Source organism: Carettochelys insculpta, chromosome 10 (assembly GCF_033958435.1).
Source record: "Carettochelys insculpta isolate YL-2023 chromosome 10, ASM3395843v1, whole genome shotgun sequence".
Lineage (NCBI taxonomy): Eukaryota > Metazoa > Chordata > Testudines > Carettochelyidae > Carettochelys > Carettochelys insculpta.
In genome coordinates this window covers 38816756-38840873 of record NC_134146.1, presented here as the reverse complement: position 1 = coordinate 38840873, position 24118 = coordinate 38816756, and the positions used below count along the sequence as shown (strand labels likewise).

Genomic DNA, 24118 nt, shown 5'->3' with positions numbered 1-24118 from the left:
TCTTGCCTTTTTTATAAGCCACATGCCTAATCTCTTTCTGGTATGTCTGCCTCATATTTATATACCTTCTTCTTTATTAGCCTTCCCTGTAACAAGGTCAAGTTTGTTGACCTTAATCCTTAGCCTTGCCCATGCTACAGTGTTACTGAGTTTGTAACCAGTTACAGGCATGGTTGGCTTGAAACATGAGTTGTGCTCACATTGGTATCTGGATTTTCCCCCCAGAAAGTTTGCCAGTACAGAAGTGAGCAGTACTGTAGACCTGGATTTTTGAGCTATGAGTTACGGCTCACCACTGGTGGCATCTGAACACAAGATATTTAGGTTTTTATCCCAATTCAGGTTAGAGAGAGAGAGGTTTATCTCAGAAAGGGCATTTCAGGGCATCAGACAAAGGCACTCAAACTGAAGGCAAGACCAATTTTTTAAAACACATGAAAGGCTAGCCACCATCAGGAAGCATAAGATTAGAAGAATATAATTCTTGAACTCCCTCTGGTAATATTTCTAAGATAAAGAATTACAGGTTGAACCTCTCTAATCAGGAACTCTCATCTGGCAACATCCGTAATCTGGCATGATTTTAGTTAGTTGGACAACCACTTATCATGGGTGTGGCCAAGTTTCCCACAGTCTCATAAAGTCTGTTTTCAGACACCAGTCCTGGTTCTCAGTGTTCTGTGCTGTTATTTAGCTGTAATTTACTCCTAAATGTCTTCTAAGAGCCCAGTAAGCAGTGGAAATTTTGCTAATGCTGCTAGACAAAATTAACCTCCTGGTAGTCCAGCAAATTTCTCTTGTCCGGCACCAGTCAGGTCCCAAGGGTGTAAGATGAGAGAGCTTCAACCTGTACTTAGCCTAGCCATACTCACACCCCTTCCTGAAGATCCAATGTTAAGAGATGGACCACCCTCGCCCCTCACATGCCTGATGAAGTTGAGGGTTCAAGCAGGTAGAATGTTGAGTGGCTAAACTCTACTGTGCTGCTAAGGTCATATCCCATAGACAACAGATAAACTGTAGAACATTGGAACACAGCACATAGCTCAACAAGCTGCATCAACCCTTTCACATTTTAGCATGGATATTTTATAGGGCCTTGGAACTGCTTGAGTCTGGCCCAACCTACCATGCACACATTTTATTTCCTCATCCTAAAAAAACCTTCGGGTACACTTATTCTCTAGGTTAGTAGATTATGATGCTTATACCTACATATTAATAAAGATTATCTCAATCCTAAAAAAGTTACCTTTGCTTTTCTTGCAATTTCTCTGCCCTGCAATTTTTCCATCCTGTGGTTACTAACGGGTTCTTTGCATCAGACAAACCAATTCAACTCTAGGTTTGGTTCCCTTTTTCAGTTCCCCAAAGCTGAGGAGCAGCCAAGTAGGCATTTTATCTAGGGTAAATGTTGCAAGTGTTTATGCTAATTTACTCTAATAATTTGCTTAAGTTGTTCATCTAGAATACAGGCCTTTAAGTTTCTTGCATTATAACTTAACAATGTGGATAACTATGAATACCTATAAAGAATACAACAAGACCTCTGAAATATTATTCAGTGATGGCTGGATATAACAACAAATTAGTACAAATCAGTCCAAGAAAAGTATGTTGTCTGGTATGGCTGGCAAGCAACTTACCCTGATGGGCTGCACTATGCTAGCAAAATATGTTCTCGTGCCCCTCCCCCATTTCAAAACCCCTCTATGAGGCTCTTGCTAGGATGAGCTGGGGGAGGAAGGGGTTGTGGCAAGAACAATCATACTTCAGCAATTCTGAGTTATATGGTGAGTGCTGCAGCTCAGTCATAAATTAGAACACCCATGGATTTTACACCAGTGACTGAATCAGACACACACCCAGGAAGCAGGCGTCAGCATCAAGCTCCCAGCCTATTGTCATGTTTGTCTTCCTGTAATGGGTTCAGTCCAATTACTTTGATGTGCAAGCATAAGACCTTGTGCATTTTGTGTAAGCAGTTTGACTGGTCCGCCTTTCTCACAGCTCTGTGTGATAACGCCCTAAAGCAGATTGCCACATGTGCAACTGATGCTATCCTCCAGAGACTCTCACCTGGTAAAGCAGAACAGGATAGTTGCCTGCACTTTCCTAGAATGCACTGCTTAGAAAAATCCTGATGGTTAATCAGACTGAGAGATGTAGATGCATTTATAATGGCAGAAAAGTTGCTGTGTGGACATAAACCAGGGGTGGCCAAGGTTTTTTCATGGGGGGCCACGTGGCAAGTTTTTTTACACGTTCTGGGGGCTGAACACAAAATAGCCCCAAACCACCACCCCCAGCTCAACCCTGAGGCTTAACCCCTCTCAGCCCCAAACCACCACCTCCCATGCCCAGCTTAAACCCTCTCAGCCTCAAATTGCGCCCCCCACCTCACACAGGAGCCCTGCATGCTGCCACTGCTGCCTTCCGCTGCACCTTGCTGTGCCGCTGCCTCCTCCTCAGCACATTTGCGTAGCTCCCCCTAGCCCTCCTACGCTCTTCCCCCACGTGCAGCACAGGTGGCTCCCTACCTGCCATGATGAAATAATGGGACTCTTTTTAATTGGTCTAATGGCTGGATCCATCCTGCCAGCTGTTAAACCAATTACATCGAGTTCCATTATTTCAGTGCAGCAGTGCAGGGAACGAGAGGAGGAGTCAGTGGTGGCAGCAGGGTCCCAAGCTGCAAATGGCTCCTTAAAGAGCCACATGGGGCTCTGGAGATGCAGGTTGCTGACCACTCGCCTCACAACCGGCTTTCAAAATGGCACTGCTGCTGGCTTCAGGAGCCAGAAGAAGAGGCTCTGCAGGCCAGATTCTGGCCCATGGGCCATGTGTTGGCCACCCCTCACCCCTATACATAAACTGACCCATATTTCCAGTAACTGCTTATATACCAACCATGCCAGTAACAGGTGACAGAATCTTTACTGTAGATGTGAACAAGGCTTTAGTCTTTATACTTTTTCTTCTTTCTCCCAGGCTTTTGGTTCTCAGATTTACTTTGACTTTGTCTTCCTTCTTGTGTTCTTTCTTACTGTCTCCTCTGATTTCCCTCAGTCTCAATCTGTCCCCTTTTCTTTACTGTTCTCTGCTACCTGCCTATTTCTTCTCACTACCCTCATTGGTCTTTGTCTCCCCTGCATGCCAAGAATATGTTGTCAGTTGTGACAAAGATACAGATTATACATGCACAGTGACCTACCTGATCCAGTGATCTGATCCAGCAAGGATGGTGAAATCATGTACTGAGGCAAAGGTCAGGTCAGTCGCTGCTCGCCTGTGACATTTGTTGAGTTGCCAGTGTCTTTGCAACAAGCCAGAAAAGCCCACAGTCTGAGCCAGTCTATGATTCCACATAGATTTTAATTGTAAATTCCTTGGGACAAGACTTTCTCTTATAGTAACCAGCACATTCTCGGTTCCTGCAAATGACAACCAATAAATAATAAAATAACCAATCCTTGAATATTTTGGAGATATTTCTAAGGCACCTGTCACTTTGGTAGCTAAGCACAATTAGGGCAAAAGAATGCCTGGGTCTAACAGAAATTGCTCATTCTCTCCGTACCATGATGCACAAGAATGCGTGAGCTCATTAGGTTTTTTCCTCTTTGATTAGTTTTTGACAACAGTCCATTCAACTCAGTAAGTGGAAGTGGGCTGGCTCCATCACTCGTGTCCTGGGTGGGGCTTGCGGGTTAGGATAGCACCAACAGCATGTGATAGATCTGCAGGACTCCAGGCAGCTGCAGATTTGCAGTACACTTTTTTCTATGAAACCAAACAGGGACATGCCCTAAACATGGAGCACCAGGGGCTCCCTATCCAGAGAGAGTGTGAGATAAAATGAACCATCTGGGAAAAACTAGAAAGTTCTCTGAAAGTTCTGGTTGTTGGACGACATAGTTCAGGCAGAAAAGCTGTTTCACAAAATTTGCTTAGCTGAAGTGTAACCTCTCTGAACCAGCACAAGACCATAAAGAGTCAGACCACAGTGGGTGTAAATCAGTGCAGCTCCACTGAAGTCACTGCAGCTAAGGGGGTAAATATGTTACATAAATTTACTGAACTTCTTGGAAGCTTGGCGTAGTTCTTTTGATTCACACTGGCTCACCTTCCCCCTCATATAATGTGTATGAGAGAAACTCTCCAGCATTCAACCTTGAATTGAATTTTCCAAAGGGAGGAACAGCTGAGAACAGCATGATCTGAATTTCAAAGATACAAACTGTCTTTTTCCTTCAGCATTTCCAGTGGCTGAATTGATACTTTTTGTATTCTTTTTATTGGAAGATATCTTTTATAAACATAGCACACTGGTGTTCAGTCGATCAAACCATAAACATTTTGGAACCTGGCTTCCTGAGAAGCCACTTTTTTTCACAGTGCGTGAGACTGACACAGTTTAAACAGGCTGCTGGGAGGTCATCTATTGCCAGCACTGCTCAGCTTCGGAAATGGATTACCCCCTTTGGTCCATTGAAGTGGGATTTGTAAAACTAGGCATACTTCAAAGCCCTCCCGGTTCCACAGGCACATGTAGAGAAGGTGGCTTAGGGGCGTCTTGTATAGCGGCTGGATTAATGTTAATACCTTGTCTGTGTACTGAATATTGATTTTGTGAAGTGCCACAGATGGGAGATTAAGTTTTTGGCCCCAAAGAAATAAAATCACTGCTGCAAGGATCTACAGTCATGCAACAAATCCTATTTTCAATTGGATTGCTCTGAAATTTTATTTATATTGCCACAGCGTTGAGGAGTCCTGGTCATGGACAACGACCTCCTTGTGCTAGGTGCTGAACAAGCACAGAACAAAAAGATGGGCCCTGCTTCCAGGCTTTACGTCTGTGTTTATGGGAACAGTGTGCTTTTGTTCAACTGTCTCTCCTCCAAAAGCTTTTGTACAGCAGTCTGCAGTAACATGCCCCCAGGCTCACCACTGGAAAGTAACCTTAGAAAATAAAAGTACAGAGATTTAGTAAATAAAAATGCCTGTTTTTCTGTTAACCACCAATGAAATACACATCCTTCAAACTTAATAGAAATGCAGCAAAAGATTAACACTCACTAGTATTAAAACCCATTGGAATTTAGGTTCAGAAGTAATGTTTGGTTTTTCTTTTCCCCAACAAAATATGCTCTCTACCTAGTTTTTAATCTGGTATATTATGTTGTTTGGAGGCAAGGGGAAGTGAATATTTTAGTGTTTTTGTTTTTGTTTTTTTTTTAAATTATACCAGTACCACCCATATTGTGGATGCAGTCTTACTGGTCTTGTATCAGCAAAGCTTATTCCCCTACCCTACAGGATTAGCTAAACCAGTATAAAAGATCTTTATACCAGTATGACGACATCCACGCTGTGGGTATGTGTTAACTGCTGCAATTGCATCTGTATAGGTGTAAAATTTTTATGAACAGACAAGCCCTTAGGCTTCTAAGTCACTTTGAAAATTTTATTCATGCTCTGCTCACCAAGTAAAAGATCACTTCTGACACATTTGTAACTTTAGGGCTCATATTTTCACTAGAAGTGTAGAAAAGTTTGTGGTTTTGGTATTTTATGCCTAAACTTTCACAATACACTATGAAAAAAATCAGATATTAACGGCAATGATAGAACAAAATGATACCTGTATATGGGTTTGACTGCTCTCTAGTGGAAGAAATCAACACAGTCCAGCAGTTCTCGGGGTCCTGTGGTAGAATTTCTCAGCCATGGGTACATGTACATGTAATACTGGGGATATGCTGTGGGCTTCCAGGGGTCCATAAATCCATCTAGATATTTGCCTAGTTTTACAACAGGATACATAAAAAGCACTAGCAAAGTCAGTACAAGCTAAAATTTCATACAGACATCGACTTTTTTATACTGCTGTATATACTACATGAGGGGTGGGCAATAAAAAAGTGGCAGCCTGACATTATAGTTACCTACAACTCTGCAGGTATTGGGTGATCGCAGCTATTGTTGGCCATGGCCAATGGGAGAGGTGGGAAGTGGCACTTCCTGACACTCCCACTATCTGCGAACAGCGATCTGCAGCCAACGAGAGCTGCAATCGCTCAATACCTGTAGAGAAACAGGTAAATATAGAGGTGGGGGCCTGCCAGGGACTACCCCGGTTGACTGGTTCTGACCTGCAGGTCAGTATTTGTCCACCTCCGTACTACACACTGAAATGTAAATAGAATATTTATATACCAGTTAATCTATTTTATAATTAAAAATATATATCTATTTTATAATTATAGGGTAAAAAAGGGAAAGTAAGCAATTTTTCAATAATAGTGTGCTGTGACACTAAGTATTTTTAGGGATGATTTAGTGAGCAAGTAGTTTAAGTGAAGAGTAACTTGCAGATATGCAAGAGAAATCAGACTTGTGAAGAGGGTATAATAGTCTGGAAAGATTGAGAGCCACTGTTATGGTGTTACCCGTTCCTTTTTCAATTGACCTGTGCTTTTCAGGTAGGAACATCTGAGTTCTGACCCACTGCCATCTTTATCTTTCAAGTGCTCATGGTGCTTTATTTTTTCAATATATATATTAAGAGAACTGAGGGTATGTGTCTACTGAAGAGCAAAAATGAGGGACTGCAAATCTCAGCATCAGGGTCAGCTGACTTGGCCCTCACACTCAGGGACGTGAAAATAGCAGCATAAATGCTCAGGCTGGGCCCCAGTTCAAAGACCTGCCTCCTTCACTGAGTTTCAAGGCTCAGCCTCCAGTAGAAGCACCAACAGCTCAATTACTATCTAAAACAAAACAAGCCTCTAAGACTCACTTCCACGGGTCTGTACTTGCAGTGCTGACGTGTCCTGAGAATTCCTATTGGGGCACAGTTTTGTTACCTTATAACTTTGAAAAGCTTTGATATCATTACCTCTTAGGTGTTGAGTTTTGTTGCCTGTCCAGTTGCAAGTACTGTCTTTTGAAGAAAACCACAAGGAGGTTTAATGCAACATATTAGGCTAAGCCTGTGAGTAACAAATTATTTCTCTCCCTCCCCTCAACCCTTTTCTCCCTAGTGCAACCTGGTTCACTGTCTAAGACTCAGCCATCACCTGCGAGTTCTGAATTACGTCATTGGTACTTTTGACAAGCTGGAGCCCCCATCCTCTGAACACATTAAAATAACAGATGCCCTTTTTGATGGAGTGGAAGTCAGAGTGTTTGAACCTTCTCCAAAGCAAGAAGAAACACTAAAGCGCAGTGTCATTTACATCCATGGAGGAGGATGGGCTTTGGCCAGTGCAAGTATGTGTCTGCCATTCATTAGAGTGGATTATGGTATTGTCTGATCATGGCAGGTTCGCTGTAATCAAAAGCTGTTTTCTCACCCAAAAGTCTGAGAATTTTGCTCTTCGAGACATGTCGGAACCTAAAGTGCACTAGAACCCTGGTACTACCTTAAGGCTTTGTTTGCACTTGCAGCATTAAGATCTATACCCTACGGCGATGGCTACACTAGGCAAACTAAGTTGACTGCAGATACACAATTCTACCTGTGGCAATTGCATAGCTAGAATTGACCTATCTGCGCTCACTTTACTTGGTAGTCCATACTGAGCAAGGCTGACAGGACTGTGACCCCTGAGAGGTCAATTTCATGTGTCCAGACTAGATGTGCGAAATTGAACCCTGGAAGATCGACCCTGAGCCAGTCAACCTTCCAAGCTAGAGCAGACGTAGCTTAAGTCACTGTCTATACTTGCTTTATAATGCAACAGTGCAGTTGCAGCTCCAGCACTGGGAGAGGGCTCTGGAAAACTTCCTTTACAAGAAGTTCAGCTCCCAGTTCTGGGAGGCCATCCACGTTGGCAAGTTACTGCACTGAAACTTTCTGAGTGAAAATGTTTCGGCACAGTAACCTGCCAGGGTAGATAAACTCTGCCTGTCTCAGCTCTCACCATAAGGAAGGAAAAGGAATCCTGACACTTAAAACAAGTGTATACATTATCAGCACATGGCTGCAAATACTCTCTGTGGGTGTCCAAAGATCTTTGTGGCTGGAGTGTATTGAAGGCCAGGCCTTCTTCATCTTCTGTGTGCCACGACTTTCTAAAAGAATATACAGCAAATTTTATGTTGAAAGGTGCAGATTCTGCCTTTCTTCTCAATCCTGTGATACTTGTAGTGAGAAGAGAGATTGTGGGTGGAATTGCCAGATGTGCCTTTGACTTTCAGTTGGATATGTGTGCCTAAGTCGCTTAACCACATTTGGCCCATAATTGGTAATGGTACCCACTGAAAATTTCACAGATGAATACAGCTACCCCCTCTGAGTTCATACAATCATAGAACACTAGGACCGGAACAAGAGTTCTCCTAATTAGCCCTTTCATGAAGACCTGCCAAAGATAGTTGTTAGTGATGCTTTCTAGAACTTGGTCAGCTGCCCTGGTTCTGTAGTAACTGACGTACCACTCTCCTGGGGCAGAATATGTGCTTTGGAGTTACTGTGCTTCACCCAGGTCACCACAGGTTGAACCTCTGAAAACCCGCATTCTCTGGTCTGGCAACATCCCTCACTGGGGAGGACAAGGGATACTGCTGGACCAGAGGACCAGGGCAGGAGGGTATGCCACACTGGCCTCTCAGCAGTTCCGCAAGAGGCAGCAGGGCTGGGGCAGGAGACTGAATCCCCCAGCACCCCTGTGTAGAGCCAGGGAGCCAGCATCCCCCAGGAGCCCTGAGCAGGCTGGGGAGCACACTGTGGCAGGCCAGTGGGAGTGGTCAAGGACCAGGGGACATTCACCTCCGCTGGCAAAATCCCTTTTCCACTGGACCCAGGAGGCGTAACGTATAACTCTAAACATATTATTGCAGTTTGAGATGCACAAATCAGTGGCAGAAATATTACTACTAAATATTAAATCTCAAGACTGTGTACTTTGAAGAGATGTTCAATATATAGTTATATTCTACAACACCATGAAATACCTATTCACTAACTAAGGGACATAGAATTAGAGAAAATGAGCACCCTGATGAATAGAATGGCTTTGAACCACCTGCCCTGACTCAGGTGAGCAATCCCATTGACTTTAATAGTACAACTACCTTGAGTAGAAACTTGAAATTGCAAGTCCGCTGTGCAAAATAAATAACCACCTGTACAGTGGCTTGCACAAAATCAGCATTCCCTAGACAGTAATTAATAGAGCAGCCTGATGTGGTTAGATAGTAGTAAGTGACACTGAAGCAGAGAGGTGAAGCGACTTGCTCAAAGTCATGCAACAAGATGATTGCAAAGCCTGGAAGAAGGAGCACCAAGAGCTAAGATGCAAACTATCCACCAGGTCATGGTATCTACTACTATTATATACCCATTCCATTCAATTTGTTTACATTTGCGTGAAGATTTGTTAATAGTCATTAGTAACTATTATAAAGTTCAATTTTTAACATGATTGAATATAACTGCTTGCTGTTTTTCTTATTATATGTCTTAGGATATGTAGAGCAGCGTACAATATGCCTATTAGGAAAACTGACTGTCTTACACTAAGAGTTGGTCCTCTTCTTTCTAGGAACAAGCTTCTATAATAATCTCTGCAGGATCATGGCAGAATCTCTGAATGCTGTAATCGTTTCAATTGAGTGAGTAATCAGCAAAATCTTAACATGATTTAGTTGGTTTTTTTCCTTGTCATTGTGACTTGTTTAAAAGGTTTTCATTTAAAAGTATGTTTAGCAGGACTTGATCTCTTTGAGCTTCTCAGTGATAGTGACTTAAAATGGTATCAGAATAGTCTTCTAACTATAAGAGATAACAGCACCCTCAAAAGTAAAGGACATTTAAAAGTCCATAGTAGAAAGGGAGTAAGGGGAACCACTTTAACTGGAACCAAAAAGCCACTACCTTGCTAACACAGTCCTATTAAACACTGTGCATTTACTGGGATGAGTCAGTAATTCAGATGCATCAGTGCTTACAGGATCGAGATCACCATCAAAACGCTGATTCACTGTCCATACACACACATTCCTCTGCACACTCTGAAGGAAGGGAGAAATACCTGTCCCTTAGTCTCTCCAGTTGGTGGATGGGACTGTTATCTCAGTGTGGTCACTGTCACTGGGCTTCCCAGCAGGAGGTTGAGATTTGTGAGGCAGATTTGAACTAAGGGTATTTCTGGTCCTTTTAGAAACTGATATTTAAGTTGTATTAAGGCATGGTCTAGAACTTCAATTGGCAGCAGATTTTTTAGCACTACTGCTTAGCCAAAATATGCAGTGGAGACTACTTCCTGTTGTTTCCTCTCTTGCACAAACACAGACTCTTGCTACATTGATCTAACCTCACCTGAATACTTGAAGTAAATAAATCTATCCATTTCTAAATACTAGTGAAATCAGAACAGAATTGTTGGAAGCCTCCACAGTCCATCTCTAACTTCATTGACCTTATTGTGATCTGCTGCACACAATTAATTTCCTCATTTGCCATCCCCCTACAAGACCCTCCCACATTCCTTCTGCAGTGTAACTTTCTCAAGGTTACTGCCATCTCTATGTAAATGTGTGCAAAGTAGGTAAGTCTGCATGTGTTGATTTCTGACATCAAGATCTGCTCTTCTCAAATTATGCTTCTAACATAGGCATTAGTCTTTTTCTCTCCGCACATGGAGGTTCCCTGGCAGTAAGGCAAAGAACCAGATTATGATACAGCCATACTGGGAGATCAAGTATGCAATGAACATAGACTTTTCTGAGTGCAGACTGGGTTAGCCTGAAAAAAGCCTCCAAACTTAAGACATTCAACATTTGGACTTGCCTGAAATCAACAACCATTATAACTTCTGTCCAGAATGGATTTGAGTCATTGGTTAAAGGTGAAGGAGAACAATCCCAACAAATGGAGGTAAAATGAAAATTATATGCTCAAAACCACTAAAGCACATAGTCTGAAAAGTTACTGTCAGAATGTTCCATGGGAAACTGGGGTGTCTGAGCATAGGGATGTTAAGCATGAGGCTTACCAGTTAATTGGCCTTGCTGGTGAACTCCACCAGTGACTAGCCATGCTGGCCAGAGCAGCCCTGGCAGCAGAGGGGGTGGCAGACTGGGCAGCAGGATCTCATGTCTATGGCTGGACCCCACACCCGCAGAAAGCCAAGCAGTAGGACCTAAGTTAAACAGATAACAGTTAAGTATTAGCATTTAAACTGGTTAACCATTTTAACAGCCTATTTGAGCTGGTGGAAAAACAGTGCAGAGTGAAAGGGAATAGCTTGGAGATGGAAGAATGTGGGAGAGAATATAAGGAACTGAGCAGATGTTGAAAGGAAGACTAGATTAAAAAAAGGCAAGTATCTAAGGGCAAAATGTATGCAACTCGAGAATTATAAAGAAAACTAACACAAAAAGTGTGTTCACAGTGGTTAGGTTTCTTCCCAGCAGGTTCTTCTGGGATCAAACATAATAAAATAGCATGATGGCAGAGCCTTCCCTGAGGGTTATTGTATGAAACACAACTATAGAAGTGAGTGTGCAAGTATGTGGCTCACCTGATAACTGTGCCACACACTTTGCATGAGTGCAAATCACTACACAAGCTGGAAGACAGTGGAGAATCTGGGCCTTCTCTTTGCCTTATGAAAGCCCCTCAGTTTAACAACTGGATAAGTTTAACAACTGGATACATTAATGGGACACACTAATAAATCAGAAGAGGTTGCATTAAGCACTTTTCTTTTGTAAATGAAAATATTAAAGTTGACAGAAGAGGAGGGCCAGTGACTGAATTAATTAGATTATTTAACAATTCTCATGAGCTGATTATACAGTCATTATGCAGAATTGATTTTACTAGTACAATATGCATTGCAATATAATGTAAGGGTAGTTTTTTCCAGCTTCTTTTTTATGTTCTTCTTTAAAAAACACAAAAAAGAAATAAACAAGATGTTAACCATTGCAGACAAGTGGCTATCACAATATTGAAAGCTCCCTTATTATTCCTTTTCTTATTTAAGATTCTGCCAGTTTTGGTGAACTGTTTGTTTTCTCTACCCAACCATTCCACTCCGTCAATCAAGCCATTTGTATGCAGTGCAATCTAATTTGATTTCTCATTAGTTTAATTGCACATCTTCTCACTTGAATGTTGCAAACCCAATCTGTTATCAAGTTGCACAGGGAGTTCAGATTGCTTTCTAAAGTCTGAATCCTTTTAAGACTCTGAAAGCTTCTTATTTATCTCAATATTATGCCTGAAATTTATTTTGCATATATAATTACTGCTGGATGCAGAGCAGTCAGCCAGTTGAATATAGGAATATGGCCCATATGGGTTTTATCTAAAGGTATGTGCTTCAGGGTGAATCAATTCTCATCCTGGAGATAGCATTTAAAAGTGTTAGTCAATCAACCATATTATATTCAATAAATTCCACAGGGCAAGATAAGTAAGATCAAGTCAACGAGCAGATACAGCTGTTGTATTCTAAGTCACCTCAAAGCTAAGACCATGTCTAGACCAGACTCTAAAAGGGTGTAATTAGCAAGTGTTAACTAGTGTAGACAAGACATACTGCCTCTTAATGTATGCTGAGCTGGTAGAGCACTTGTTAGCTAACATGCTAACAACACACCTTTGCATACTAAGGCTACGTCTACACGTGCACCCAACTTCGAAATAGCTTATTTCGATGTTGCGACATCGAAATAGGCTATTTCGATGAATAACGTCTACACGTCCTCCAGGGCTGGCAACGTCGATGTTCAACTTCGACGTTGCTCAGCCCAACATCGAAATAGGCACAGCGAGGGAACGTCTACACGCCAAAGTAGCACACATCGAAATAAGGGAGCCAGGCACAGCTGCAGACAGGGTCACGGGGCGGACTCAACAGCAAGTCGCTCCCTTAAAGGGCCCCTCCCAGACACACTTTCATTAAACAGTGCAAGATACACAGAGCCAACAACTAGTTGCAGACCCTGTATATGCAGCACGGACCCCCAGCTGCAGCAGCAGCAGCCAGAAGCCCTGGGCTAAGGGCTGCTGCCCACGGTGACCACAGAGCCCCGCAAGGGCTGGAGAGAGAGTATCTCTCAACCCCCCAGCTGATGGCCGCCATGGAGGACCCCGCTATTTCGATGTTGCGGGACGCGGATCGTCTACACGTCCCTACTTCGATGTTGAACGTCGAAGTAGGGCGCTATTCCCATCCCCTCATGGGGTTAGCGACTTCGACGTCTCGCCGCCTAACGTCGATTTCAACTTCGAAATAGCGCCCAACACGTGTAGACGTGACGGGCGCTATTTCGAAGTTACTGCCGCTACTTCGAAGTAGCGTGCACGTGTAGACGCAGCTTAAGCTGTATAAGGTTTAAGAGCATAAGCACTGCAGAAACAGCCTACTGAAGTTGTGTGGCCTGGTGGATAGGGCAACAGGCTGGAACTATGGATATCTGGATTCTGTGTAGGGTTGTGCTACTAGCCTGCTGGGTGACCATGGGTAAGTTGCATCATTTGTGCCTCCGTTTTCCTACCTTTAAGATGAGGGAAATGCTACTGACTTTAGTAAACCACTTAGAGATTTACTGATGAAAAGCACTACAGGTTGAACCTCTCTAATAAGAAACACTCTCGTCCAGCAACATTTGTAATCCGGCATGATTTTTGTTAGCCAAACAACCATTTATCATGGGTGTGGCCAAGTTTGTTTATGGCCACCAGTCCTGGCTCTCAGTGTTCTGGTGTGCCTAGGATATAGATATTACTAGGCAACTGTTGCAGTACATTATATAGATATAGATAAAGATTTATTTAGCTGTAATTTACCCCTAAATGTCTTCTAAGAGCCCGGTAAGCAGCGAAAGTGTTAGTAATGTGCTAGAAAATATTGACCTCCCATGGTCTGGCAAATTCTCTTGTCCAGCACTGGTCAGGTCTTGAGGGTGCTGGACAAGAGAGGTTCAACCTGTACATAACAACTTGGTATTTCTATCTGACACTAGGGCATGTGTTGCTTCAGCCAGACTGGCATGACAAACAAGGGAGCAACTTGTGAAGGTGCTTTTTAATTAGCTGCCAATCTGACGGAAATGGGACTTGCCATGGAAAAAGCATTGTCAGAAGACTCTGCCTGACTTGCAAGCCTCAAATTAATTCCACAACAGAGAACGTGCTGTCACATCCCCACATCTACCCACCAACCAGAACCCTTGGTGCCTCCGTTTTGAGGGTGATGAGGCTTCCATGCAGCATCCTGCTGCAGATGTCATCCAGAAACTACTCCAGGAACAAAACCAAGTTTGCAGGGTCCATGAGATTTTTAGATCACTTAGGGAGGAGAGAACAAAAGGCTGAGTAATTAAGAGTATCTTTCTGAACATGTTTTCTGTAACAGTCACAACTTTAGAAAACCAAGACCAAGGCTATCATGTTAGCTTCCTGAGTGGAGGAGTTGACAGTTTTTTTCTGTAGGTCAAAAATGTTGTCAGGAAACATTATATTTCCAGCCGGTAGCCACATTTATATTACATCCCTGCCAACTGGTGCAAGTTTGACTTACAGACCTGTTGCACATAATACTACCATTCCAGTTTGGCTCAGAAACTGGGAGAGAACAAATGTTGACTTCTGCCTCAGCTGCAAACTGCTCAGAATGGCCGGTCCTAACCTGGAAAATAAAAGAAACCAAATTCTTGTGCTGTGAAGACAAGAGAGAAGTGTGAGTTTTCTATTGCCTCTGATAGGCTGATGGCAAGGGAAGTTGTGAAATCTCCATCACTGGAGGTTTTTAAAAACAGGATGGACAAATACCAGTCATGAATGATATACTTAATCTGCCTCAGTACAGAGAAGTGGACTTGATATCTCGAGGACCTTGGCAGTTCTACATTTCTATGATTCTATTAAATGAAGCTGAAACATTTCAGTTTAAGGATAACAAGTTATTTCCTGTTCTGAGAAAGTTCTTCAGTATCTCAAAAAGCTATCAGCTTTTCAGCTTGATTCATCAAAAATCTCCTCCCACTCGAAAATGTCAGTTTGGGTCAGGGCAGTTTACACCACTCAAGAGAGAGTCTGAGATCCCCAAAGGTTTAAGTAATGACCAAAAATTATTCATTTCCCACTGTTTTTTGAAGACCAAGGAAGCCTAGCAGATACAACATTGTACTGGGATTCTGGAGAGCTGAGTGCTATTCTCAACTCAGTCAGTGGCCTGCTGAATGCCTTTATGCCTCAGTTTCCCCAACAGTAAAATGAGAATTGAGATACAGACATCCTTCATAAAGTACTTTCTGAGTTCTTTTTATGAAAATCTCTGTCCAAGAGCTAGGTGGTCGTGTTATTCTTGTCCCACATTCAATTCAAAACAAAAAGCAGTCAAGTAGCACTTTAAAGACTAGCAAAATAATTTATTAGGTGAGCTTTCATGGGACAGACCCACTTCTTCAGACCATAGCCAGACCAGAACAGACTCATTCAATTCATGTAGCATGTGCCATAGCAGTGTTAAATATTTTCACTTTAGTGTCCATCAACTATAAATGCAGGGCCCAGGGAACTCTGTAAGTTTGATTTCATATCCTTATTCCATTAGGGATACATGACTTATGCTCATCCATGTGGGCTAAGAATGCTATTCAGCCTCTGTACCCAGCAGACAATACCACCTACTTTTTAATGGGTGCTGTGATAAAAACGTTAATTGATGATTTCTCACATTTTCAGGCCCTCTGTTGGGAGATGACATAAAACTCCTATTAAACAGTTTTCTAATTTATTCATATTCAGTGGGTTAGAATCACTTTTTCGCAATCAGAATTGTAGTAACACATAGGCCATAAAATACTAAGTGTTAAATATTTCATATTTCAGCCATACTGTTTAAACTAAGTTACTTTGCATTGCTCTATCCACATGATACTACTATAATCCTGCTAGAAAGATACATTTTCTGTGTATAATGATTGTCCTGTGTAAGCCTCTTTCTTCTTTTGTAGGTACAGGCTGGTACCAGATGTTCATTTCCCTGAGCAATTTTATGATACTTTACGTGCAACAAAATATTTTCTGCAATCTGACATCCTAGCTAAATACTCAGTTGACCCAAGTCGCATTGCAATTTCTGGTGACAGCGCCGGAGGAAATTTGGCTGCTGCTGTGTGCCAGCAGGTAATGTCCACTGTCTGTATCTATCACACAACAACACACATTCCAGGAGTATAACTGAATAGACAGATGCACTGTCACAAAGTGAGGGACGAGCTTTGTAGACAGAATGGTAGTGGTACACAGTAAAAGCCAGGTGCTAAACATTTTACTTAAGTTTGCTGTGTCAATTATTTCTGAATCATGCAGCACTAGAATGACTTACTGCTTTTACAAGTTGTTATGGACCAGATTTTAAAGGTGCAGTTTAATTACAAGTTGGACCTCTCTAATCTGCAACTCTCTTGTCCAGCAAACTCCATAATCCGGTATGATTTTAATTAGCTGGATAACCACTTATCATGGGTGTGGCCAAGTTTTCTGTGGTCCCATAAAGTTAGTTTACAGCCACCAGTCCTAGCTCTCAGTGTTCTGTGCTGTTATTTGGCTGTAATTTACCCCAAATGTCTTCAAAGAGCCCAGTAAGCAGTGGAAGTGTTGATAATGTGCTAAAAATATTGACTTCCCGTGGTCCTTCGAATTCTCTCATCCAGTACCAGTCAAGTCTGGAGGGTGTTGGATGAGAGCGGTTCAACTTTTACACATTGTGTTAGTGAATCCTCTACTTGCCTGCATAAGTGGTTAATGGGGCACATAAATGCTTAATTCACAAATTTAGGTCCCTATTTAGTGAATATGCAATTTTTGCAGCTGCTAGTCTTTGGAAATGGTTGCATCTGTTTTAATTAAATGGCATTTTTCCCCCACAAAAAAACAATTTGGCATAAGAGTTAGAATCAAGTTGTAAAGAAAATCCATTTGCCCTTATGTATTTCTAATATAAATTTAGTCTGAATTTGATCTGGCTGGAATTTCTAAGACAGCTTGAGGCCTTAATAAGAGTCAATTACTATTGATTAACCATTAATGAGAGTCAGTTAGTTCTTTAGGACTAAGATGCAGGACAGCATGCCTTTTTTGGAAATAGCAAATCATAGTCACTATGTACACCAGCGGTGAGCAAACTTTTTTCATTGGGCCCCATTTTCATTCCTGCAATTAGCAAGATCCCCGCCCCCCACTAACCTGTCTAATGTAATCCAAACCAATGGAAATTTCAGTTATGTTCATATATAAAAAAAAAAAACTTTCAGCACATGTAAGAAAATGTGTGTAGAATGTAAAAATTTCATCAAGCGGTATATAACTGTGACTACACATACATAAAAACAGGAATATATTGCAGCATTTTTAAAGAGATGGATGAGCCTGAGACCCAGGAGCTAATCGTGCTGCGCCCCCTTTATTAAATGTCACCCCGCCAATGGGACCAGCCCCCTAACACTTTGCACACCCCTGATCTAGACTACCGCTTTTGCTGGCATATTAGGTTACTTGTACCCATGAAATTTACACTCCCCTGAGTGACACAAATTTTGCCAGCAGAGGTGACTAGTGTGGGGATTCTGGGGCTGGGGGCACACTAGCCACGTGCCCTGGCCCTACACTGCCCATGCTCCACCATGCCTTGCACTCTTCCCCCCCATGCCACTCCACTCCCTCTCCTTTTCCATTGCCACCCACTTCTTCCTGTGGAAACAACACAGCACTGATGGTGAGCTCTGGAGGAGGGCTGACTACCACTTCTGTTTGCTAGTGGTAATGTGCACTGTGCTGTGTCAGCATAGCTATTGCTGCTCATGGAGGTGGTTTGTTTATGTCGATAGTACAGCTGTGCTTCTGTAAGCTTGCTAGTGTGGACCTGGCCTTATTCTCACTTACAATGGTTACAGCTATGACTCTGCTGAGCTCCCTAGTGCAAAAGCAGTACAGGGGAGAACAGAATCACGTCTAGACTGATAAGATTCTAGACTAAGAGCAGAATTCTCTGCTGTGGAGTTACATCATCAGAGCATTTATCCATGAAATGCAAAAGGGCACCATCTCTCCTCTTGAGGAGATGAACTGTAACTCCTTTCAACTGAGCCAGTTATACAGGATCAGGCACAGCATAAGCAATGACCATTATTTTTTATAATCTGGATTCCATCCTGTATCTTTCCTACAGCTTAGTCTGGATGACAAAGTGACCAACAAACTGAAGCTGCAGGCTCTAATCTATCCAGTCCTTCAAGCATTGGATTTTAACACCCCTTCATACCAGCAGAACACTGACATGCCTGTTCTTCCTCGCTTTGTCATGGTGAAGTTTTGGATAGACTATTTCAATGGTAGCTATGACTTTGCCCCCTCAATGCTGGTCAACAACCACACTTCCCTTGACATAAGCCAGGCTGTTTCTTTCAGAAGACATCTGAACTGGACTTCTCTCCTGCCTTCAGCATTCAGAAAGAATTACAAACCTGTGATACAACCCACAGGGAAAGCTGAAATCATCCGGGAACTACCTGCCCTACTTGACACGCGTGCAGCTCCGTTGCTAGCAGAAAAAGAAATTTTCCAGCTTCAACCTAAGACCTACATCCTGACTTGCGAGAATGACGTCCTGAGAGATGATGGAGTAATGTATGCCAAACGGCTGGAGAACGCAGGTGTGGAGGTCACACATGATCACTTTGATGACTGCTTTCATGGCTGCATGATCTTTACTATTTGGCCTACCAATTTCTCTTCAGGACATCGGACCAGACATAGCTACATAAAGTGGCTTGCTGAGAACCTGTGAAGAAAGCGAGTCCTCTTTAGGAGGCTCAGAGTGATCAGTCTAAAGCTCACTGCTTCAAAAACAACAAAAGTATGTGTACTTTTTTGTTACGTAACTTCATTGTTCAAGATTGTGTCATAGAGCTTCTGTTGCTAGAAGTACCATACTGCTAACAACTTGGTTAGTAGTTGATTAGCCATAAAAAACAAGCCGTCCTGTAGCACCTTAAAGACTAACAGATTTGTTTATTAGGTAATGAGCTTTTGTGGGTAAGAAGTGGGTCTTACCCATGAAAGCTCATTACCTAATAAATAAACCAGTTAGACTTTAAGGTGATATTGTACTGTTTGTTTGTTTGTCCAACATATCAAATTTCTAAACAGTTGTTAAATATTATCTTATGCAGTGTAGCTCTAGCCGTGTCAGTCCCAAGATATTAGACAGACAGGTTGGGTGAGGTAATGTCTTTTGTTGGACCAATTTCTGTTGGCAAGGGAGACAAGCTATTGAGCCACACAGAGCTCTTCTTCAGGCCTGGGAAATGCACTCCCAGGCTGTGTCTACACTAGCTCCCAACTTCGAAAGGAGCATGGTAAGTAGCGTGTCGGAAGATTACTAATGAAGTGTTGCGGTGCATATGCAGCACTTCATTAAGCTAATTCTCCCCCATGGCAACTTCCAAGTGGCAAACTTCAAAGTTCTGGCTTGCATGTAGCCATGGCTTACCTGCAGGTACTTTAAGTGCCTGGGCCACTTCAAAGTCCCTTTACTCCTCTTCGAAGTTGCCGCTGGGGAGAATTAGCTTAATGAAGTGCTGCATATGCACCAACACCCTACTTACCATGGTCCCTTCGAAGCTGGGAGCTAGTGTAGACACAGCCCCAGCATCACAGCTAAATGCAAGGTGGAAGAGATTGCTAACTACATATGAAAAACACATATGCTAAGGGACCATTCAAGATAGAGTGGCCCATTTTACACCTCTGCAGCCATAGAACAAACAGAGAGGACTAATGGGTTACAGATTGTTGTAATGGGCCATAAATCTTTTCAGTCCATGATTTTTAATATCTGATTAAGTAATGAATTTACATTGTTGTGGTGCTTGGAGTATTCTTCCCAGACACGACGAGCAGCTCTGTGTGACTCAAAAGCTTATTTCACCTATCCAAGTTGGACGCCTAAGAGATATTCTCTTTCCAAACTTGTTGCTCCATTTAAAAACTAACCAGTTTTAGATTCAGATGCTACATCATTTACGTCCATGGTGAATGACCATTGAGAAGTTCTAAGCAAGAAAATCATTGTTCCTCAGACTTCATGTTTCTATGCATAACATTAGGCACCAGGGCCACAATTTTAAGTTTTTAAGTTTTCTATTTTTAGGCACTTAAATAAGGGTAGCCGAATTTTTAAAGGTGCTGAGCATTTACAAATCCCACTGAAGTCAAGAGAATCTGTGATGATCATCAGCTTTGAAAATCAGGCCACTTATTTAAGTACTTAAATATGGATTTAGGGGCTGGTTTTTAGGCACAGAGATGTATAACTTTTTTAAAATAAAATAGTTCCCATTTTGAGGCATTTTATAGGATGCCCGGTAAGCAGTTTCCCCCAAACATATAACCATTTTAAAATCTAGTCCTTTTTTGAAAATCAGCACAGTTCTACAAATACTATAAAAATGAACACAGTATGCTAAGGTCCCTTCTTTTGACTTTAATTGACATGGATCTTACACATGGACAAAGCAGTGTGCAAGCTTATATGCAGAACCAATGAAAAGTCCAGCAAATGGAGATTCCATGATCAAATTTACAGCTTTTAAGTTACATTTTTGGCGAAACAATGTGACTGTTCCTGCCTTTAAAATTTCAGCTTTTACGGTCATATTAGAAAAAACATGAAAATACTGAAAAATAAAAAGCTCTCTGTGTGATTTGCACTAATGTTCGTATTTAACATTAACAGTTGTGTTTTGCTGAGTGTCTTCTGTGCTTGTAGTTTCCAGTTCATTGTCTTTCATGCTTTTTGGAGGAAGCTCCACCCATGTAGCAAGCAAAGTCACTAGTGATGAGCTTGAGCCTAAAGTCCAGATTCAGATGGAATTATGCAGCTGGATCTTCTCTTATTCATGGTGGAACCAAAATACCAGATATGTACAGCCTAAGCTATTGGAGAATCAAGCTTTGCATCGTGAGCTCCTCTCTAAATTAGACAGACCAGAACTGAAGTTTTAACACATGGAAACTACTTATAAAAGTGTGTGTTTTGCGTAATGTTTATTGTTTTTTGTTGTTGAACATAAGCTGTAGAAAAATAAAAAAAAGCCAGGAACTTCTAAACTGAGGCAGAAAGAGTGATGATCTTGTGACCCAAGTCTAATGCTTAACTTAGGATACTTGAGTTTAGTTCTGACCTCTGGGACTGATTTTGAGTGACTTGCTTCATCTTTGAGCCCTCAGTTCATTTTCCTGAAAGAGTGGGAGTCATATTTCACAAGGGAGTTGAAGAGCAACAGTTCTGAATTTATGAAGCACTGAGATACTACAAGCAACTCTCTTAAACTTTCCCATTCCTCAGACTCTGTATTTTATTCTGTACTTCATTAGCTTGGTTCATGGAACGCATGCCCCTGGATCAAGGCAACTTACTTCTTTGGTTGCTTTCCAGTTTACAATGCTCTGCAAATTTATCTTCCTGGTTTTTGACAATTTATTATGGACCATTTTAAAATAGAGCCTTTTTTGTACTTGATTTCTGTATGAAGGAGGAACACCAGGAGCAGCTTCTCATATTAAAGTATGTGAAGAAGTTTTACCCTGCAGTTAAGCAACAAGTATGTGATACTGTAATGAGTCCTCTAATCAGGCTAGAAGAAATTAGGTTTCCAGCTGTGGAAAAGTTCATTGAGTATAGCAGCACAAGACACTTTCCAGAAATTTCACATCAGCCCTGAAGACAGCCATAGGTTTGCTCTCCTTTTACATTTCTACTTCTTGCCTCCTTGATCTAGTTTGCACACCTTGTTCCCATGATCGACATTCACAAGTTATATTCTCATCTGAGTTAGAGTAACTGCACTGAGACCAGTCTAACTCAGCTGAGAGTACAATGTGGTCCAAATATGCACTGAGAAGCAAATCTGATTCTTGCCAGCAAGAGTTTAAGGTAAACATGTGTTGCAATATGTTAATTTACTCCAGTGACTCAACAGTTTTTCTGAAGATGTGCACTCGGACAGGCCTAGATCCTGGGAAATATCGGGCTCCTTCAACCCTTATTCATTTCAATGGAAGTTGGGGCTCGTAGCACATTGTTACCTTGTACAGATATTGACTTAAACCTGCATAGTTTGAATGTTTATATTTATCTACGTATATTTATCTTTTTCGAAATAATGCTAAGTAACCTGCCGAGTTTTTGATAAAATAGACCAATACTAGGTAGCTTCTTTTCCCAACTCAGATTAGTCTCATCACCCAGAGTGGGAGATGAACTTTTTGGTGACCATGAAAGCACCAATCTTGGACTTAACTGTTCACTGGGAAACCAAACAGATGTTCACCTAACAGAACCATTAATAGTTAAGGTCCTGCTTTCACTACCCAGGAAAGCTATACTAATAGTGGTTTAACATAGACTATAGGCAATTTATTTAAAAGATGATTAGGGATTTTTGGATATCTAAGTACAAATGTGTTAAAAGAAACCACTTTCCAGAGGGTGAGTGCAAAGTACTTCCTGAAACTTAGTGCCCTCTTCAGGTGTTTCAAGTTGATCACCCAAAAATCACAGTTACTTAGGTTAGTCTGTACTAGGGAAATAAGTTGATTTCAGATACACCGTAGCTAGAATTGTGTGTGTAGCTAGACTCGACATATCAGAATCAACTTACTTTCCTAATGAAGTCCAAGCCTCTTTAGTCTCGTGGTGTCACCCCTCAATCAGTGCGATAGCGTGGAGATGACTGAACCCAGAGAGGTTGATTTTTGCTGTGTTTTCACCAGATGTGCAAAATTGCCCTCCAGGAGATCAACCACAATGCATCAATCTTCTGGTAAGTATAAACAAGCCCTTAGAAGTCTAGAACTTAGATCTGCTGCCTAGGTGGACCATTTTCCTAACAAGTCTAGAAGGGGCCATTGTGGCTTTTAAATTATTAGGATTTTTCCTTTAACTAATAGCCCAGTATTGTTCTACACTTGGTTTTCCAAGTTAGTGTTTTGCCCTTTTTTGTATCCCCTTCCCCCACCATTTACTATAAAGGTCACCAAGACTGTCTGACTTGCATTGCTAAAAACACTGATGAGAAAATAGTGGGCTAACTTGGTTAAAATCCTTTATACTGCTAAAGCCTGCAAGTAACACAATATAGCTAAAGCCCAGTTGGGTATGCATTCTTGTATTTGTGAAGGTGTTCAAGAACCAGAAGTTCTTTGGTGTGGATGCATGTGATATCTTATGCATGACCAGTGTCTGCTTCTTTCCCATGGCAGGGGAACAGAGCTCGTAAGATTTGATTTACAGGTGTGATGTAAGTGTGATACACAAGTGACCAATAAATACATCAAAATGTAGTTGTTGTGCATTATTTTCATGGTCATATTGAGCAAAAACCATTCCTAATGACATAGTGCAATACAGGATGAGCCAGAGCCACAAAAGTATTTAGGTGCCTAGTTGCCTCAGAAGGTGCTTAAGTCATGTAGATATCATTCACGTTTTCAGAAAAATCACTTCTCAGCTGCCACCTAACTACATAAGGTTTTGCTGGTCAATATTCACAAAACTTTGTAAGTGTTGATGCTGCCCAACAATTACCAAACTACTCAGAGCGCGATCTCAAGCTGTAGACTGAAGCAATGATGCAAGCTTTGCAAACTGGAAAGAGTAAACACCTATTTCACCAGCAAAGCCAGATCGTGTAGGCCTGCTCTGAGTGGTCCCAATACCTGTTACCCACCAGTCCCTGCAACAGAAAGGCTGAATGTGGTGGGACGATGGTAAAGTACCTGCACATGCATAGCAAAATGAAGAGAAAGTGTGACAGAGGCATCAGCCATGGGCTATCCATACACCCAAACCAGGTCCACACCTTAATTCCAAAATAGGGTTTCACAGCTGAGGATCCTCAGTCATGGGAAGATGAGACATAGGTGCCTGCAGCAGGAGAGGTGTTAGACTCTTCTCTTGTTCCTGCCCTGTCTATGCATTTCACTGATAGCTAGATTACACAGCTCACTTCCCTGGCTTGAGGAATCATTCTCTTAGACAGCTAACGCTCCCTGTGCCTTGTATGGGAAGCCTAGGTGCCATAC

At 41.9% G+C, this 24118-nt stretch overlaps 1 protein-coding gene and 1 long non-coding RNA gene across 2 annotated transcripts in view; one reads left to right on the top strand and one right to left on the bottom strand.

Annotated features, from left to right (window-relative positions):
* The window catches only part of NCEH1 (neutral cholesterol ester hydrolase 1), a 28751-nt gene extending 5384 nt beyond the window's left edge, over nucleotides 1-23367 (top strand). Inside the window, exons 2-5 of the mRNA XM_075004382.1 lie at nucleotides 7050-7278; nucleotides 9555-9624; nucleotides 15985-16156; nucleotides 18201-23367. Of these exons, the coding sequence (XP_074860483.1) occupies nucleotides 7050-7278; nucleotides 9555-9624; nucleotides 15985-16156; nucleotides 18201-18818 (1089 nt within the window). The 3' untranslated portion in view covers nucleotides 18819-23367. The remainder of the gene's footprint in view (nucleotides 1-7049; nucleotides 7279-9554; nucleotides 9625-15984; nucleotides 16157-18200) is intronic.
* LOC142018497 (uncharacterized) overlaps nucleotides 4777-24118 on the bottom strand; it is a 40482-nt gene continuing 21140 nt past the window's right edge. Inside the window, exons 2-5 of the long non-coding RNA XR_012646835.1 lie at nucleotides 14551-14654; nucleotides 11007-11153; nucleotides 5648-5807; nucleotides 4777-4965 (exon numbers count right to left, since the gene is read on the bottom strand). This is a non-coding gene — a long non-coding RNA (uncharacterized LOC142018497). The remainder of the gene's footprint in view (nucleotides 4966-5647; nucleotides 5808-11006; nucleotides 11154-14550; nucleotides 14655-24118) is intronic.